Source organism: Cavia porcellus, unplaced genomic scaffold (assembly GCF_034190915.1).
Source record: "Cavia porcellus strain 051 isolate PalLab524CR breed Dunkin Hartley unplaced genomic scaffold, mCavPor4.1 scaffold_26, whole genome shotgun sequence".
Taxonomy (NCBI): domain Eukaryota; kingdom Metazoa; phylum Chordata; class Mammalia; order Rodentia; family Caviidae; genus Cavia; species Cavia porcellus.
In genome coordinates this window covers 23367391-23380363 of record NW_026947509.1, presented here as the reverse complement: position 1 = coordinate 23380363, position 12973 = coordinate 23367391, and the positions used below count along the sequence as shown (strand labels likewise).

The following is a 12973-nucleotide window of genomic DNA, read 5'->3' as shown; positions in this document are numbered from 1 at the left end:
TTAGAGGCTACGTAAGGGTGCATGCATTTCAGCTTGGAGGTTTCCCCCCGACATGACATGGGTAAGGGAGGCTGGGACAGGGGAGTCAGGCAGTAGCTCAGCCCAAGGCCCAGCACGTGCCTCTGAATTAAGGGCCCACAGGACGCATGAGATGCACAGTTCACAGCCCAGTAGCCCTGCTTTTTCCTGGCCTAGCTGACACCCTAACCAACTCTTCCAGATGTCACTGGGAAATGCCTCGGTTGAGGGCGGCAGATATTTCTAAGAGACCCAACAGGGCAATCTTCTCTCCTCTACAGTAATTCTAGAATAAGAAGCAGCCATCACTCAGCTCAGCGAGCAAGGTTTGGTGAACAGAAGAACCCAGTGTTCCAATCATCGTGTGAACGGATAAAGAATACACATATCTCACACATTTGTCACAGCAGAGTACTGCCCAGCCATGGGTGTGCAGCGAGTACTATGCAGACATAAAGTATAAACTTGAGTCATTCATAGGAAAATTGATACACCTCGAATCCATAATGCTAAGTGAAATGAACCAAACACAGGTTGTTTATCACAAGGTTTCTTTTATGTGAGAAACATGAACTATAAATAATTTAAAGAGCAAAGTAAAAGACAGATGATAGGACATGGCCAGACAGGTTTCCTGGAGGTGGAAAGGGGGTCCAAATAAGGAAGACACGAAGAAGCAAAGTGGATCAAGGTGTGATGTGTATAGACACAAACACTCCACAATGAAGTTACTTATTATGTGTCTCAAATGGAAACAATACAAAATTGAAAAACTAAAATCAGATCCATTAATAAAAATGAAGTCACAGGGAATTGTTCACAGGAGTCTGTGATCTCCCTGCACAGCCACAGAGGGGCAGTGCTGACTCAGATCAGAGTAATGTCTCTCACACACTCAGCCAGAGATGAGCTCTTTAAAAATCATTCTCAACCTCCTCTGCTTTGGCTTAGTTTTATATCAGCTGTCAATTCATGTGTGTATCCACCCATCCACCTAAATAATGTGTAGGCTCTGAGGGTTGAAGAATCCAACTTTGGAAGGGAAGAGTTCTCTGAAGACACAGGATATTTTTCAAGGTGAAGGCCACATTAACTTTCGTGAGCACAAAGTGACCTACGCATGTATTACTGAATCCACAACCATGCTGATTAAACTGAACTGGAATTTTCTTCTATATTCTTTTTACTGGGAAATCCACTCATGGTTTAAAACAGATTTCAAGCACAATTTCTGTCCAATCTCTTCAGTGACATGGTCAAGAAAAAGAGCTCATCTCTCCATCTTGGTGACCTTTTCTAAGCAATCAACTATCTCAGAGATTTCACCTTGCTGTCCCTGAGTCCTGGCTGATCTGAGAGCCTGGGACTAGCCTTTCACAGGTGAGACCCAGATACTGTCCATACGCAGGTTTTTGGTGGATGTCCTGTACATAAGCACCAGTGCCTCCTTATCTTCAGGTTCTCTTTTTAGATACTGAGCAAGTTGTGGTCTGAAAATATTAAGTGGAAAATTCATAAATAAATGATTCATGAATTTTTAAAATTACACATTGTTCAAAGCAGCATGGAAGAATTTCCTGCCCTCCTTCTCTACCTGTCCTGGGACATGAACCCTCATTTTTTATGGGGTAGACATGTTATGTACTCTGTGGTCATTGGTCACTTTATAGGCACCTCACTATCAGAGTGACTGTTCATAATGTTTGCGTGTAAGTAATTCTTATTTTACTTAACAAAGGTCCCAAAGTGCAAAAGTAAAGGTGCTGGTAATGTGGATATGGTAACGAAAGACCATGAATTGCTTTCTTTAGGTGAAAAAAATGAAAATTATAGTATAGGAAATACACGTAGGAAATTATAGTTTACAAAAAAAGTATAGGAAAAGCAGAATATATTGGATTTTGTTACATCCAGTGGGTCTGGAGTCTAGGAGTTCCCAGATTCACCAGAGCCAGGCAGTAACAGTCATTTCGGTGGAAGAATGGGGCACTCAGAGTCCTGGATGTCCTGTTTGATGAGTTGGGAGTAAGTCTCCACACCTGGGATGGGTAACACTTTATTGACTGGACACTGGGCTTGTTGGTAAACTTGTGGACTGAAGGGGGAAATGGGTGAGGATGGCAACCTGCACTAGGGTGGACAGTGCTATAGGCCTGGAGGATGCTATCAAACCACAGCCCTCAAACCATGGTGTGAAGCTGCTGGAAAATCTCTTGCCGTCACAGCCACACAGAGGGAGCATTTTCTGCTGTCTAAAAAGGTTCTGGATCTGCCCTATAGTTTGATGCTATTTGGGGCTTAGACATTTATTTGAGGTCTTGAAATGTAATAACCACAGATAAGGGAGGATACACTAAACATATAGAAAAACCTTAAGCAATTAAAGCACTTCTTATCTGATACGGCCTCAGAATGGGACTAGACAGACTGAGGGATCTGCACCACTTTCTCCTACTGGATTATTATGATGGTTTTCCCTGATTGGAGCTGAGATAACATATAATACACAGAAAAAAATCCATCCTGCACTTCATGAAAACAACCTGTATTTTGTTCTTTTGACTTCTGTTATTTATAACTGAGACCATTCCTCCTTTTCAGGTTGCTTTAGAATTTATCAGTTGTTGCCACTACTCCCTCATGGTACAAAAATCTATAGCAACTTATTTCTTTATATTTTCGTTTTCATCCATGAGAATAGATAAAATATTCAATGCCTATTCAAACTCAGAATCAGAGTTACCAGTTACCAAAAATGCTTTATTTCTGAACAGCCAAGTTGTCATATCTTCTGAAGTCAGCAAAATGTTCTCTTCCTCTTATTAGAAGGTCAGAGCTCCTCCAGGATAGATTGTTACAGGATATTCCAATTTTTTCACCAGATATTCTTTGAAATATTTAATTTACCTGAGAGGCATTTTATAGAAACTGCAAAGCAACTGGCTTGGACTTGTTTTCTATCATTTCTTAGTCATGAAATAGGAGCACACTTATAAGACTGTAAGAAAATTGAGGGGTTGGGAATTTAGCTCAGCAGCATAAGCGCCTATCTTGCAAGCAGGCAGTCGTGAGTTCGATCCCTGGTACCCATAAAAAGGAAAAAGACAAAAAAAAAAAAAAAAGAAAAGAAAAGAAAAGAGAAGAAAAGAAAATTGAAGTTCCTTGAGATCAAAAAAGACAAAGCATATAAATCCCACGATGTTAGATTAAAATGTAGTATTTTGTCAACTGTGATGTCAAAAACTTTAAGATTAATATGAAAAGTGTAATGCCTTATAAGTGTTAATCTTTTGCTTCCTGGGATTCCTTCTCTTTCATTGTTGTATAATGAGATGATTTTTATTGACATAGCTGTTACAACATATGAGGTTTAATATTCTAGGAACTGGAAAGTATAGAAAGACATCAACAGAGAACAATTTTAAACAAATACTCTATGTATACAGAGTAGATTTCTGATTTCAAAGACAAAAATTGGCCCAAGTTGGAAAGTGCTTCCTGTGACAGAGATTAAGTGAAAACACCTGCAGGGGTGGAGCCTGCTGACAGAACTAAAGTGGGTGTGAGTCAGGCAGAGCTCCAGCCACCTGGAGACCTCAGACCACGGGGCTGGCACTGAGCCCTGGCTGCAGGAGGAATGGACAGGATTCTGGGAGCGTCAATTCTGATTCTCAGCCTTCAGAGGGGATGTGAGTGTAGAGGAGAAACCCTGGGGTATGGTATCAAGTTGAGGGAATGAGAACATTGGAGAACAGAAAACAACACACAAGTAGAAACTTTAAAAGGGAAATACAATTTTAGGGCTTAATGACTTTTTTTTTTAATTTTCCTAAGCAGGGGTGAGCGGCCAAGAGAAGGATAAAGGTGACCAGCAACAGGTGAAACAAAATCCTCCGTATTTGACAGTCCAGGAAGGAGATACTTCAATTCTAAACTGCACATATGAGAACAGTGCATTTGACTACTTCCCATGGTACCGGCAGCTCCCTGGTAAAAGCCTTGAACTTCTGATAGCCATACGATCTGTTCTAAATGAAAAGGAAGACGGAAGATTCAAAGTATTTCTCAAGAAGAGTGACCAAGAGCTCTCTTTGCATATCAGGACTTCTCAGCTTGGAGACTCAGCCACCTACTTCTGCGCAGCACAAACACAGTGCTCTCCAGACACCTGCAGCCTGTGCACAAACCTGCCCTCGCTGCTCTAGCAGGACCTGCCCAACACTTAGGCTGGGAGTGATAGAAGCTAGCCTTCATTCGTACCAACAGTTGAAAACATATATGCATAAACTCAGTAATAGCTATATTTTGGAAACAACCGAAATTCCCATCAACCAAGAGATGGATTTTTAAAAAGACATATTTTTAATACAATGGAGTACTACTTGGTCAAAAAAGGATAAACCAGAGACTTCTATAGAGAAATGGATGCAACTTGAGACCACACTCTTTTTTTATTTTAAAAGGGTAAAACTGAACACAGTTGAACAGAACAAACAGAACATAAGAAAGCAATGTAAGAGACATTAATTTCAAAGCATGACAATCAGAGATCTTCTCAATCCTGTTGTCTGTTTTCTTCCAAATAGCTGTCCATACCTTCACATACAATGAATGCACGTGAAACAACATAGTATAGGACTGATCTGACAAAGATGAGGAAGGAATTTTAAGTCTTTAAGATCAGACAATAGGAAATTTAACAATGGCTGTCATTGTGTCTCTCATTCTCTTCAAAATAGCTGTCCACACCTTCATGTATGTTAAGATCAAACAAAACAAAGCAAGCTAAAATCACTCTGAACAAATAATAATATTGCTGGATTTCACATTATGACACTATGGGATCGTTACTGGGGTACTGAGGTGTCTCTTTTTCTTCAAAGTAATTGTTCATTTTATCATGCATTATATGATCACTTCTCACAAACTGTTTATAGAGTCTACACATGCATGAGTTTCTACATGTATTTCTATTCATTCTGTATTAGAGGGAGAAACAAAACAAAGCAAGGCAAAATAAACGTATTCTTATAAAAACATGACATGAAAAAGTCATACAAAACCCCGTTACAAGGTGTTCTACAATGGTTACTGGGTTGTCTCTTGTTATCTTCAATAGAATTGTCTATATCATCAGGCATAGCATAATAATATAATGTATATATCAGTAATAACAATATTGATAAAAATAAAACATTGCAATAGTATAAAACTTCAAAAGGAGGTAATAATCAAAGCAGAATGGGGATCCTAGTGAATCGTGTCATCTTCAGTGTAGTTGCCTGAACTTTCAGGCTTGACACTATCAATCATAACAGATTTGAAAATCTGTCAATGTGAAACAGCAGCCTAACAAACTAGACTCAACTAAGATCTGTCATGGTAAAACAGTATATGCTATACAGGCCTTTAGATTAAATTAATAGGAAATTAAGGATGATTACCATACTATATCCTGCTATTTTTGGGATAGCTATCTGTGCCCTCAAATCCAGTGCAAGTAGACAAACTGGAATATAATATAATCTGTCTAAACAGAATGGTATGACTAATGTGGGTTTTAAATCCTGACACACTATTAACAATATCTTCTGCCTTCGTTTTTTGACTATTACTCCCCTTTCTCTTCCACAGGGTGCACTGTGCCTTTTGGGTCCCACCAACTCCCTCAGTTTTTAGATGGAGGTGCAAACTACTATTTACCAAAGTGGTTCTGAATCTTTTCACTTCTGGACTTGATGTCAAGTTGTATTCCTTTACCTACAGAAGCCTGTCTTTCCAACCTATTGGCAGCTATTGGTCAAGATGCTCCTGTTACTCTCTGATTCCCTGTCACATAGAGCATTGTTTTCTCATATTTGATTTGCAGTCCATAAATCCTTTTTCAAGTTAATTATATTTCTTATACAGAGCATCTTTGTGGACCCTACCTCCTGTCTGCCTATGTTTCTTTTTTTTTTTACAGTATCAAGGCCATCTACATTAGAGATTATAGCCAACCTTCTCTGCCTCATTTCTGTTATGCTGTTTTTCTGCCATGCTAATTTTTCTGCCACTAGTTGTCTGCTTTTCTCCTTCATTGCACATTCTGCCCCATTCATTGAGACCTCTTTGCCACTGTCCCTGAAATACTGGTACTTTTTTCCTCTCTCTAGATTTTCCTTCAGTATTATCTGTAGAGTTGGATTGGTGGTTGCGAATTCGCCCAGTTCCTCTTTGTCTTGGAAGCATCTTGTTTCTCCATTAATTTCTAGAGACAGTTTTTCAGGGTACATTAATCTTGGCTGGAGGTTATTTTCTTTCAAGCCTTGGGAATACTTTGCTCCAAGCTCTTCTTGATTTGATGGTCTGTGTCCAGAAGTCTGCTGTGATTTTGATGGGTTTTCCTTTACCGGTGATCTGTTTCTTTTCTCAGATGGCTTTTAATTTTCTGTTCTTATATTGAATTTCTAGGATCTTGATTATTATATGCCTGGGTGTAGCTCTGTTATGGTTGTAGATGTCTGGAGTTCTGTATGCCTCATAAATCTGAATATCATTTATTTTTCCTATGCTTGGGAAGTTTTCCTTAATTATTTCTGTGAATAGCCTTTGTATTTCCTTTTTATTTCCTTGTTATTTTTTTAAGAGATCTTTCCTTTCATGATCACATATTGAAAACTTATCTTCAAGTTTTAATAGTCTAAACCATAGTTGCTTTCAAGCAGTTTTGCCAACTTTCAATGGAATTTTTAATTTCCTGGTAATCTCTTTGAATTTGCTTCATGTATTCTAGGTTTTCTTTATATTCTTCGTTAAACATTTCTCTCCTTTCTTGTGTTCCTCCATTTTTGTGTCTGTGTCTTCTTGAGAGGTGCTTAGTAATTCTTTTATTAATCTACTTATATATTGCTATACTTGATTGAATATTTCACTTTTGAGCTCATCTATGAGGTCCCAAAGGTATCTCTTTATGTCCACTGATGCCGTGTCTGATATTGCATGTTTGCTGCCCTCAATTTCTTTTGCAATTACCTCTCCTGGATCAATACTTTCAGGGGTGGGGGCTAGGGACTTTTTCTTATTTCTTTCTCTTGTCATGCTTTTAGTTTATTCCATACAGGTCTATAGAGGAGATCCCAGCCCCTTTCCTTGTTGGTTATGGTTCTTCTGAAGTGTGCTGGCTATGGATTTCTGCCCTCTCCAATTTGCTGTTGGTCATTGATGTGCAAACAGGGGCGGCATATGCTGGTCCCTCCCCTCTGGGTCAGTCAACTTGCTGGGGCCTTCACTGTTGTTAGTATGTTTCGCATACACAGAGTTGGTTTGGAACGACTTATTGGGTCCCAACCAGGGGAGTGATCCAGGCCAAGCAGATCCCACCAATCTGGTCTAGGAAGGGAACAACCAACTGAAGTCACTCCTATTCCTTGTTACTGCCTGTCCTGCATAATTCCTCCATTTTGTACAGTTGGTTGCCCCTTTCCCATGGGAGGGTCTTATTTCCAGCACTCTCTGTGGGTCAATGCAGATCTCTTGCTGGCTCTGTGCTCCCTTGGCTCACTGACCTCCAACTTCAGTGTCATGGTGGCTGCAGTGAATCACAGTGGCAGAGTTCATGCAGCTGGGGCAAGTCCAACAGTGGGAGTTCTGGTGGCTGGGATGAGTTGTAGTGGCAGGTGTGAGTCCCAGAAGGGGGAGTTTGGGCACTCCGATGAGAGCACTGTGCCTGCTAATCTTCACTGCTTGAGTGATAGCCCTGGGACTGCATGTTTGACCAGCTCTTTTCCTTTTAGTTTCTTCCTGGGTGGAGAGTATCCATCTCCCTCTGTCTGGACCTCTCTACTATGTTTTATTCTGGCATCTGAGTTGTCTCAGGGAGCTTCTGTATTCTGCTGTGTATTGATCTGCCATCATTTGCTCCTCCATGAGACCATACTCTTAAGTGATATAAATTGGAAAAATGTGTCAATATTGCACTACTTCACAGATGTGAGAAACTAAAAGTGTAATTAAGAACCAAATTGTATAATAGATATTGCAAAATAAGAATTATTCAAAAGGAAAGGAAAAAAGAAAAAATTAAAAAAAAGATAAAATGGCAACAATGATTTGCACATAAGGAAGGGAAGAGGGGTTGAAGGAACAGGAGGGGAATTGGGAAAAAAGAGAACCCAAGATGCATTACGTACAGTACAAATTCCCTATGATAACATATATTATAGCTGTATATTTAATAATAAAAACTAAATGCTTTGAGATTGTCACAAACACCCCCACAATTGTGTTGCAAATGAGGCTTTTACACATTGCTAATAGGGTGCAAATTTTCAGGACCCTATTGGGAAATCTCTTAGCAGTTTCTTGTTAAATGATCTTATCTAAGGAATAGAAATTCCACTTCTAGATCAAAGGGAATATTTAAAAATAGAAAGATATCCCTTGCTCTTGAGAGGAAGAACCAACATAGTGAAAATGGCCATATGCTCAAACTGCTCTAAAGATATGATACAATTCCAGTGGAAATATTATTAGCATACCTCACAAATCTAGAGAAAAGCATTCCTACAAGTCATTTGGAACCAGAAGAGACCTAGCAAAAGAAATTCTGGGCAACAAGGCAAGACAAGGGGCATCACAATACTGGACCTGTGTTATACTACAAAGCTACTCTAATAAAATCAACAACACACTGAGAAAAAAAAGAAACAAAACAAAACAGGCCTGAGGCTCAGTGGAGCAGATTAAAAGATGCAGAAACAACTACAAACATACTCAGTTGCCTTATTTTTGACAAAGGAACCAAACATGTTCATTGGAAAAAAAAAAAAAAAAAAAAACCTTCATAAATGGTTCTGCAAAAACTGGCTATTCATATGCCAAAGACTAAAACTAAACCTATGTCTATCACCATGTGCTAAACTAAAGTCAAAATGAATGAAAATCCAATATTAAAACAGAAACAATTTATTAGAATAGAAATCTCAAAGACACAGGTGCAGGAAGAAAATTCATGAACAAACCCAGACTGCAAAGGAACTGCTACACAGAATCAACAGATAAGATCTCACTTTATTGAAAATGTTTTGCACAAAAAATAAATCACCAACAGGCTGAAAAGACAACCTACAGAGTGTGAAAAATTATGGTCAGCTTTACCTCAAATAAAGGATTTGAATCTAGAACATATAAAGAATCAAAAAATATCAGACTCACCCCACATCCAAAAATGGGCATCTGAGATGATTGTGAACTTCTCAGATGAAGAAATACAAATGACAAATAAATATTTGAAAAAAAATATTCAATGTTGTTGGTCATTCAAGAGATGCAAATTAAAACAACACTGAGATTTCCATCTCACTCTAGAAAGAATGACTATCATCAAAAAAATCAACCAATAACTAATGCTGGTAGCACTATGGGGAAAAAGAAACACTTGTCCACTGATAGCGGGAGTGTAGACTGGTACAGCTACTGTAGAAATCAGTGTGGAGATTCGGCAAAAAAAATTAGAATATGAAGTCCTTTTTGACCCAGTTATTCCTCTTATGGGTATCTTCCTAGAATTAAAAACATCATTTCATAGCAATATATGTGCACCCATGTTTTGAGTAGCACAATTTGTAATAACTAAATCTTGGAAATAATGCAAATACCCACTAACCAAGGAAAGAACAAAAAAAGTATCCTTTTTAAAAATATATAATGGCCACAAAAAAGGATAGACTTGACACTGTTATATGTAAATGGTTGCATCATGATACTATGCTCATAAGTGAAATAAACCAGACCCATATGTGTAAACACCATATTGTCTTGCCAGTGTGACAAACTAAATGAGTAAATAGACCTCCAGTGACACAGTAGGGCCTCAGCTATCACAAACAATATAGACAGGGAATCCTGGTGACCTACAACAACCTGAAGACATAGCAAAAGCAGGAACTAAGAATGGACCTACATCAGTACTTCTAGGCTAGTTAGCCCAGAAAAAAATATGGTACTCACCCAAGAGGCCCTGTAGGAGGAATTCAGATGACTCCTCATTGTGGTACCTAGAAACTGGACAAACATCAACCACACAGTAGGACCCTAAAATTTACAGTATGGACAGATGAGACTGTTGGGGTTGAAAGACAAAATATTTACCCAAAAGGTGAAAATGACAAAACAAAAAGGCAAAATGCAATCTCAAACATCTAATCCATCAGGAGAAAGTACAGCTGACATTGAAATAGAGGACTCTAAAAGTCATACACAAGAAATCTCTGAAAAGATAGCAAATGAAGTAAAGAAACAAATCCATGAATCTATGGAGGAAATCAAATTAGAAATAATGTTTTATGTAAAGATAGAAATAAAAAACTTAGTAAATATGTTGCTTGAGAAGAAATAGACAAAAATACAGGATCATGGGAAATTGATTGAAACTTTGAATGAACAATGCAGAAACAAGCAGAATCCATGAAACAAATTCAAAGAGACATCCAAGAAACAAAAAAAAATTCTATTGAAAGCTGGCAAAGCATTTAAATGAAGCTGAAGATAGAATTTCAAACCTTGAGGACAAGATTGCAGACAGTGACAATGAAAGGGTAGAATTTATGAAAACAACAAAGTAGCATGAAATGACAATCCAGAAGCTTCAAGATGATGCCAAGAAACATAATATGAGATTAATAGGCATCAGTGAAAATGCAAGAGATAATGCAAATGACATAACTAAACTATTCACAGAAGTAATACAGAATATTTCCCACATATGGGAAAAATTTGTTATATAAATGAGTGAGGCATACAGCATGCCAAAAAGTCACAACCAACATAAATCTACACTCACATGTATAATAATTAAGATCCTAGACATGCAGTAAAAAGCAAAATACTAAAAGCTGTTAGAGAAAAGACACAACTCAACTTTCAGAGAAAGCCCATTAGAATCATGGCAGAATTTTCAGCATAAACCTTTAAGTTAAGATGAGCTTGGAACTTGGAGCTTGGAGCTTTTTAAGCCCTAAAAGAACCCAGACTCGTGTACCCAGAAAAACTATCTTTCAAATTTAATGGAGAAAGACGATACTTCCATGACAAAGAACAACTGAAGAAATTCATGTCCACCAAACCAACCCTAGAAAGATTGTTGGGAAGACACACTAGATAGAGATAAAAATGACCACAATGTTCAGAACAATAATAGAAGGGAAACACCAGGTAGCAGTTAAGCAGTTAAACAAAGGGGAAAAGCAGAAAGCAAACAACTGAAACATAACATGGCAAAGTCAAGCCAGTATATATCAGTTATGTCCATAAATGTAAATGGCTTTAATTCACCTGTCAAAAGAAATAGGTTGAAAGAATGGATCAAAAAAAAATATCCAACAATATGGTGTACACAAGAAACACATCTGACCCAAAAGGAAACTCACAGATTAAAAGTCAGAGAATGGAAAACAGTATTCCATGCAACAGGAACCAAGAAAAAAAAGCAGGGGTAGCTATTCTATCTGCAGACAATGTGAACTTCAAACCTAAAATGATTAAAAGAGATAAAGAAAGTCACTACATACTTGATAGTGGAAAAATTCAAAAGGAAGAATTACCAATTATAAATATATATGCACCAAATACAGGAGCACCCAACTATATATGACAAATAATAATGGACTGAAAAACCACATACACAAGAACACAACTATAATGGGGATATTAACACCCCATTGTCACAAAAAGATAGATCAACTAGACAAATATCGGCAATGAAATAGTACAACTGAATCATATCTGTGAGCATTTGGACTTAATAGATGTTTACAGAGTGTCCCACCCAACTACATCAGGATATACATTCTTCTCAGCTGCACACGGGGAATTCTCCAAAATAGACCACATATTATCCCATAAAACATTCTTAAGTAAATGCAAAGGTATTGAAATTATCCCGTGTGTAATATCTGACAATTGCTCACTTAAATTGGAAATTAATGACAAAATAAATTGCAAAAACTGCATAAATACATGGAAATTAAATAACAACCTTCTGATCAAGCAGTGGGCTACAGATAAATTAAAGAAGAAATAAAGCGATACCTACAAGTCAATTAGAATGCATTTACAACATACAGGGGTGCAATGAAAGCAGTCCTAAGAGGGAAATATACAGCAAAAAACAGTCACATCAAGCAAATGGAATGAACACACACAAAAAAACCCCAATGCTACATCTCAGCTTCTAGCAAAGAAAGAACAAGTCAAACCCAAAGCTCACAGAAGAGACGAAATTGTAAAGATTAGAGCAGAAAATTAATACAATTGAAACTTTAAAAAATGCAAAGCATTGATGAATCAAAGAGCTGTTTTATTGAGAGAATAAACAAAACTGATAAACTCCTCACCAAACTTATCAAGAACAAGACACAAAAACTCAAATCCACTCAATAAAGACTGAAAAGAAGGAAATTACTGTAGATCCCATGGAAATTCAAAAAATCATGAATAACTACTTTGAACATCTCTATTCACATAGGGTAGAAACACAGAGGAAATGGACAGATTTCTAGGAAAACATGAACTACCAAAGATCAATCAAGAAGATATAATAATTTTGAATAATGCAATTTCAGCAACTGAAATCAAAATCATGATTCAAAACTTACTGACAAAGAAAAGCTCAGGTCCTGATGGATTCACAGCTGAATTCTATAAGAAATTTAAATTGAGAAGATTTAATGCCAATACTCCTTAAGCTCTTCAAATGAATTGAAAAAGAAGCAGTCCTCCCTCCCTCATTCTTGGAGGTAAGCATCACTCTGATACCAAAACCAGGTAAGGACCCAAACAAAAAGGAGAACTATAGACCAATCTCAGTAATGAACATTGGTGCAAAGATTCTCAATAAAATATTTGCAAATAGAATGCAGCAAATCATCAAGAAGATGATACACCACAACCAGGTTGGATTTATTCCAGGAATGCA

At 37.6% G+C, this 12973-nt stretch overlaps 1 gene segment (V, D, J or C); it reads left to right on the top strand.

The window, feature by feature from the left end:
• The first annotated feature begins 3566 nt into the window (after positions 1-3566).
• LOC101788115 (T cell receptor alpha variable 23/delta variable 6-like) lies at positions 3567-4228 on the top strand. The segment is given in 2 exon segments: positions 3567-3707; positions 3856-4228. Coding segments are annotated over 2 exon segments (420 nt in total).
• The last annotated feature ends 8745 nt before the right edge of the window (positions 4229-12973 follow it).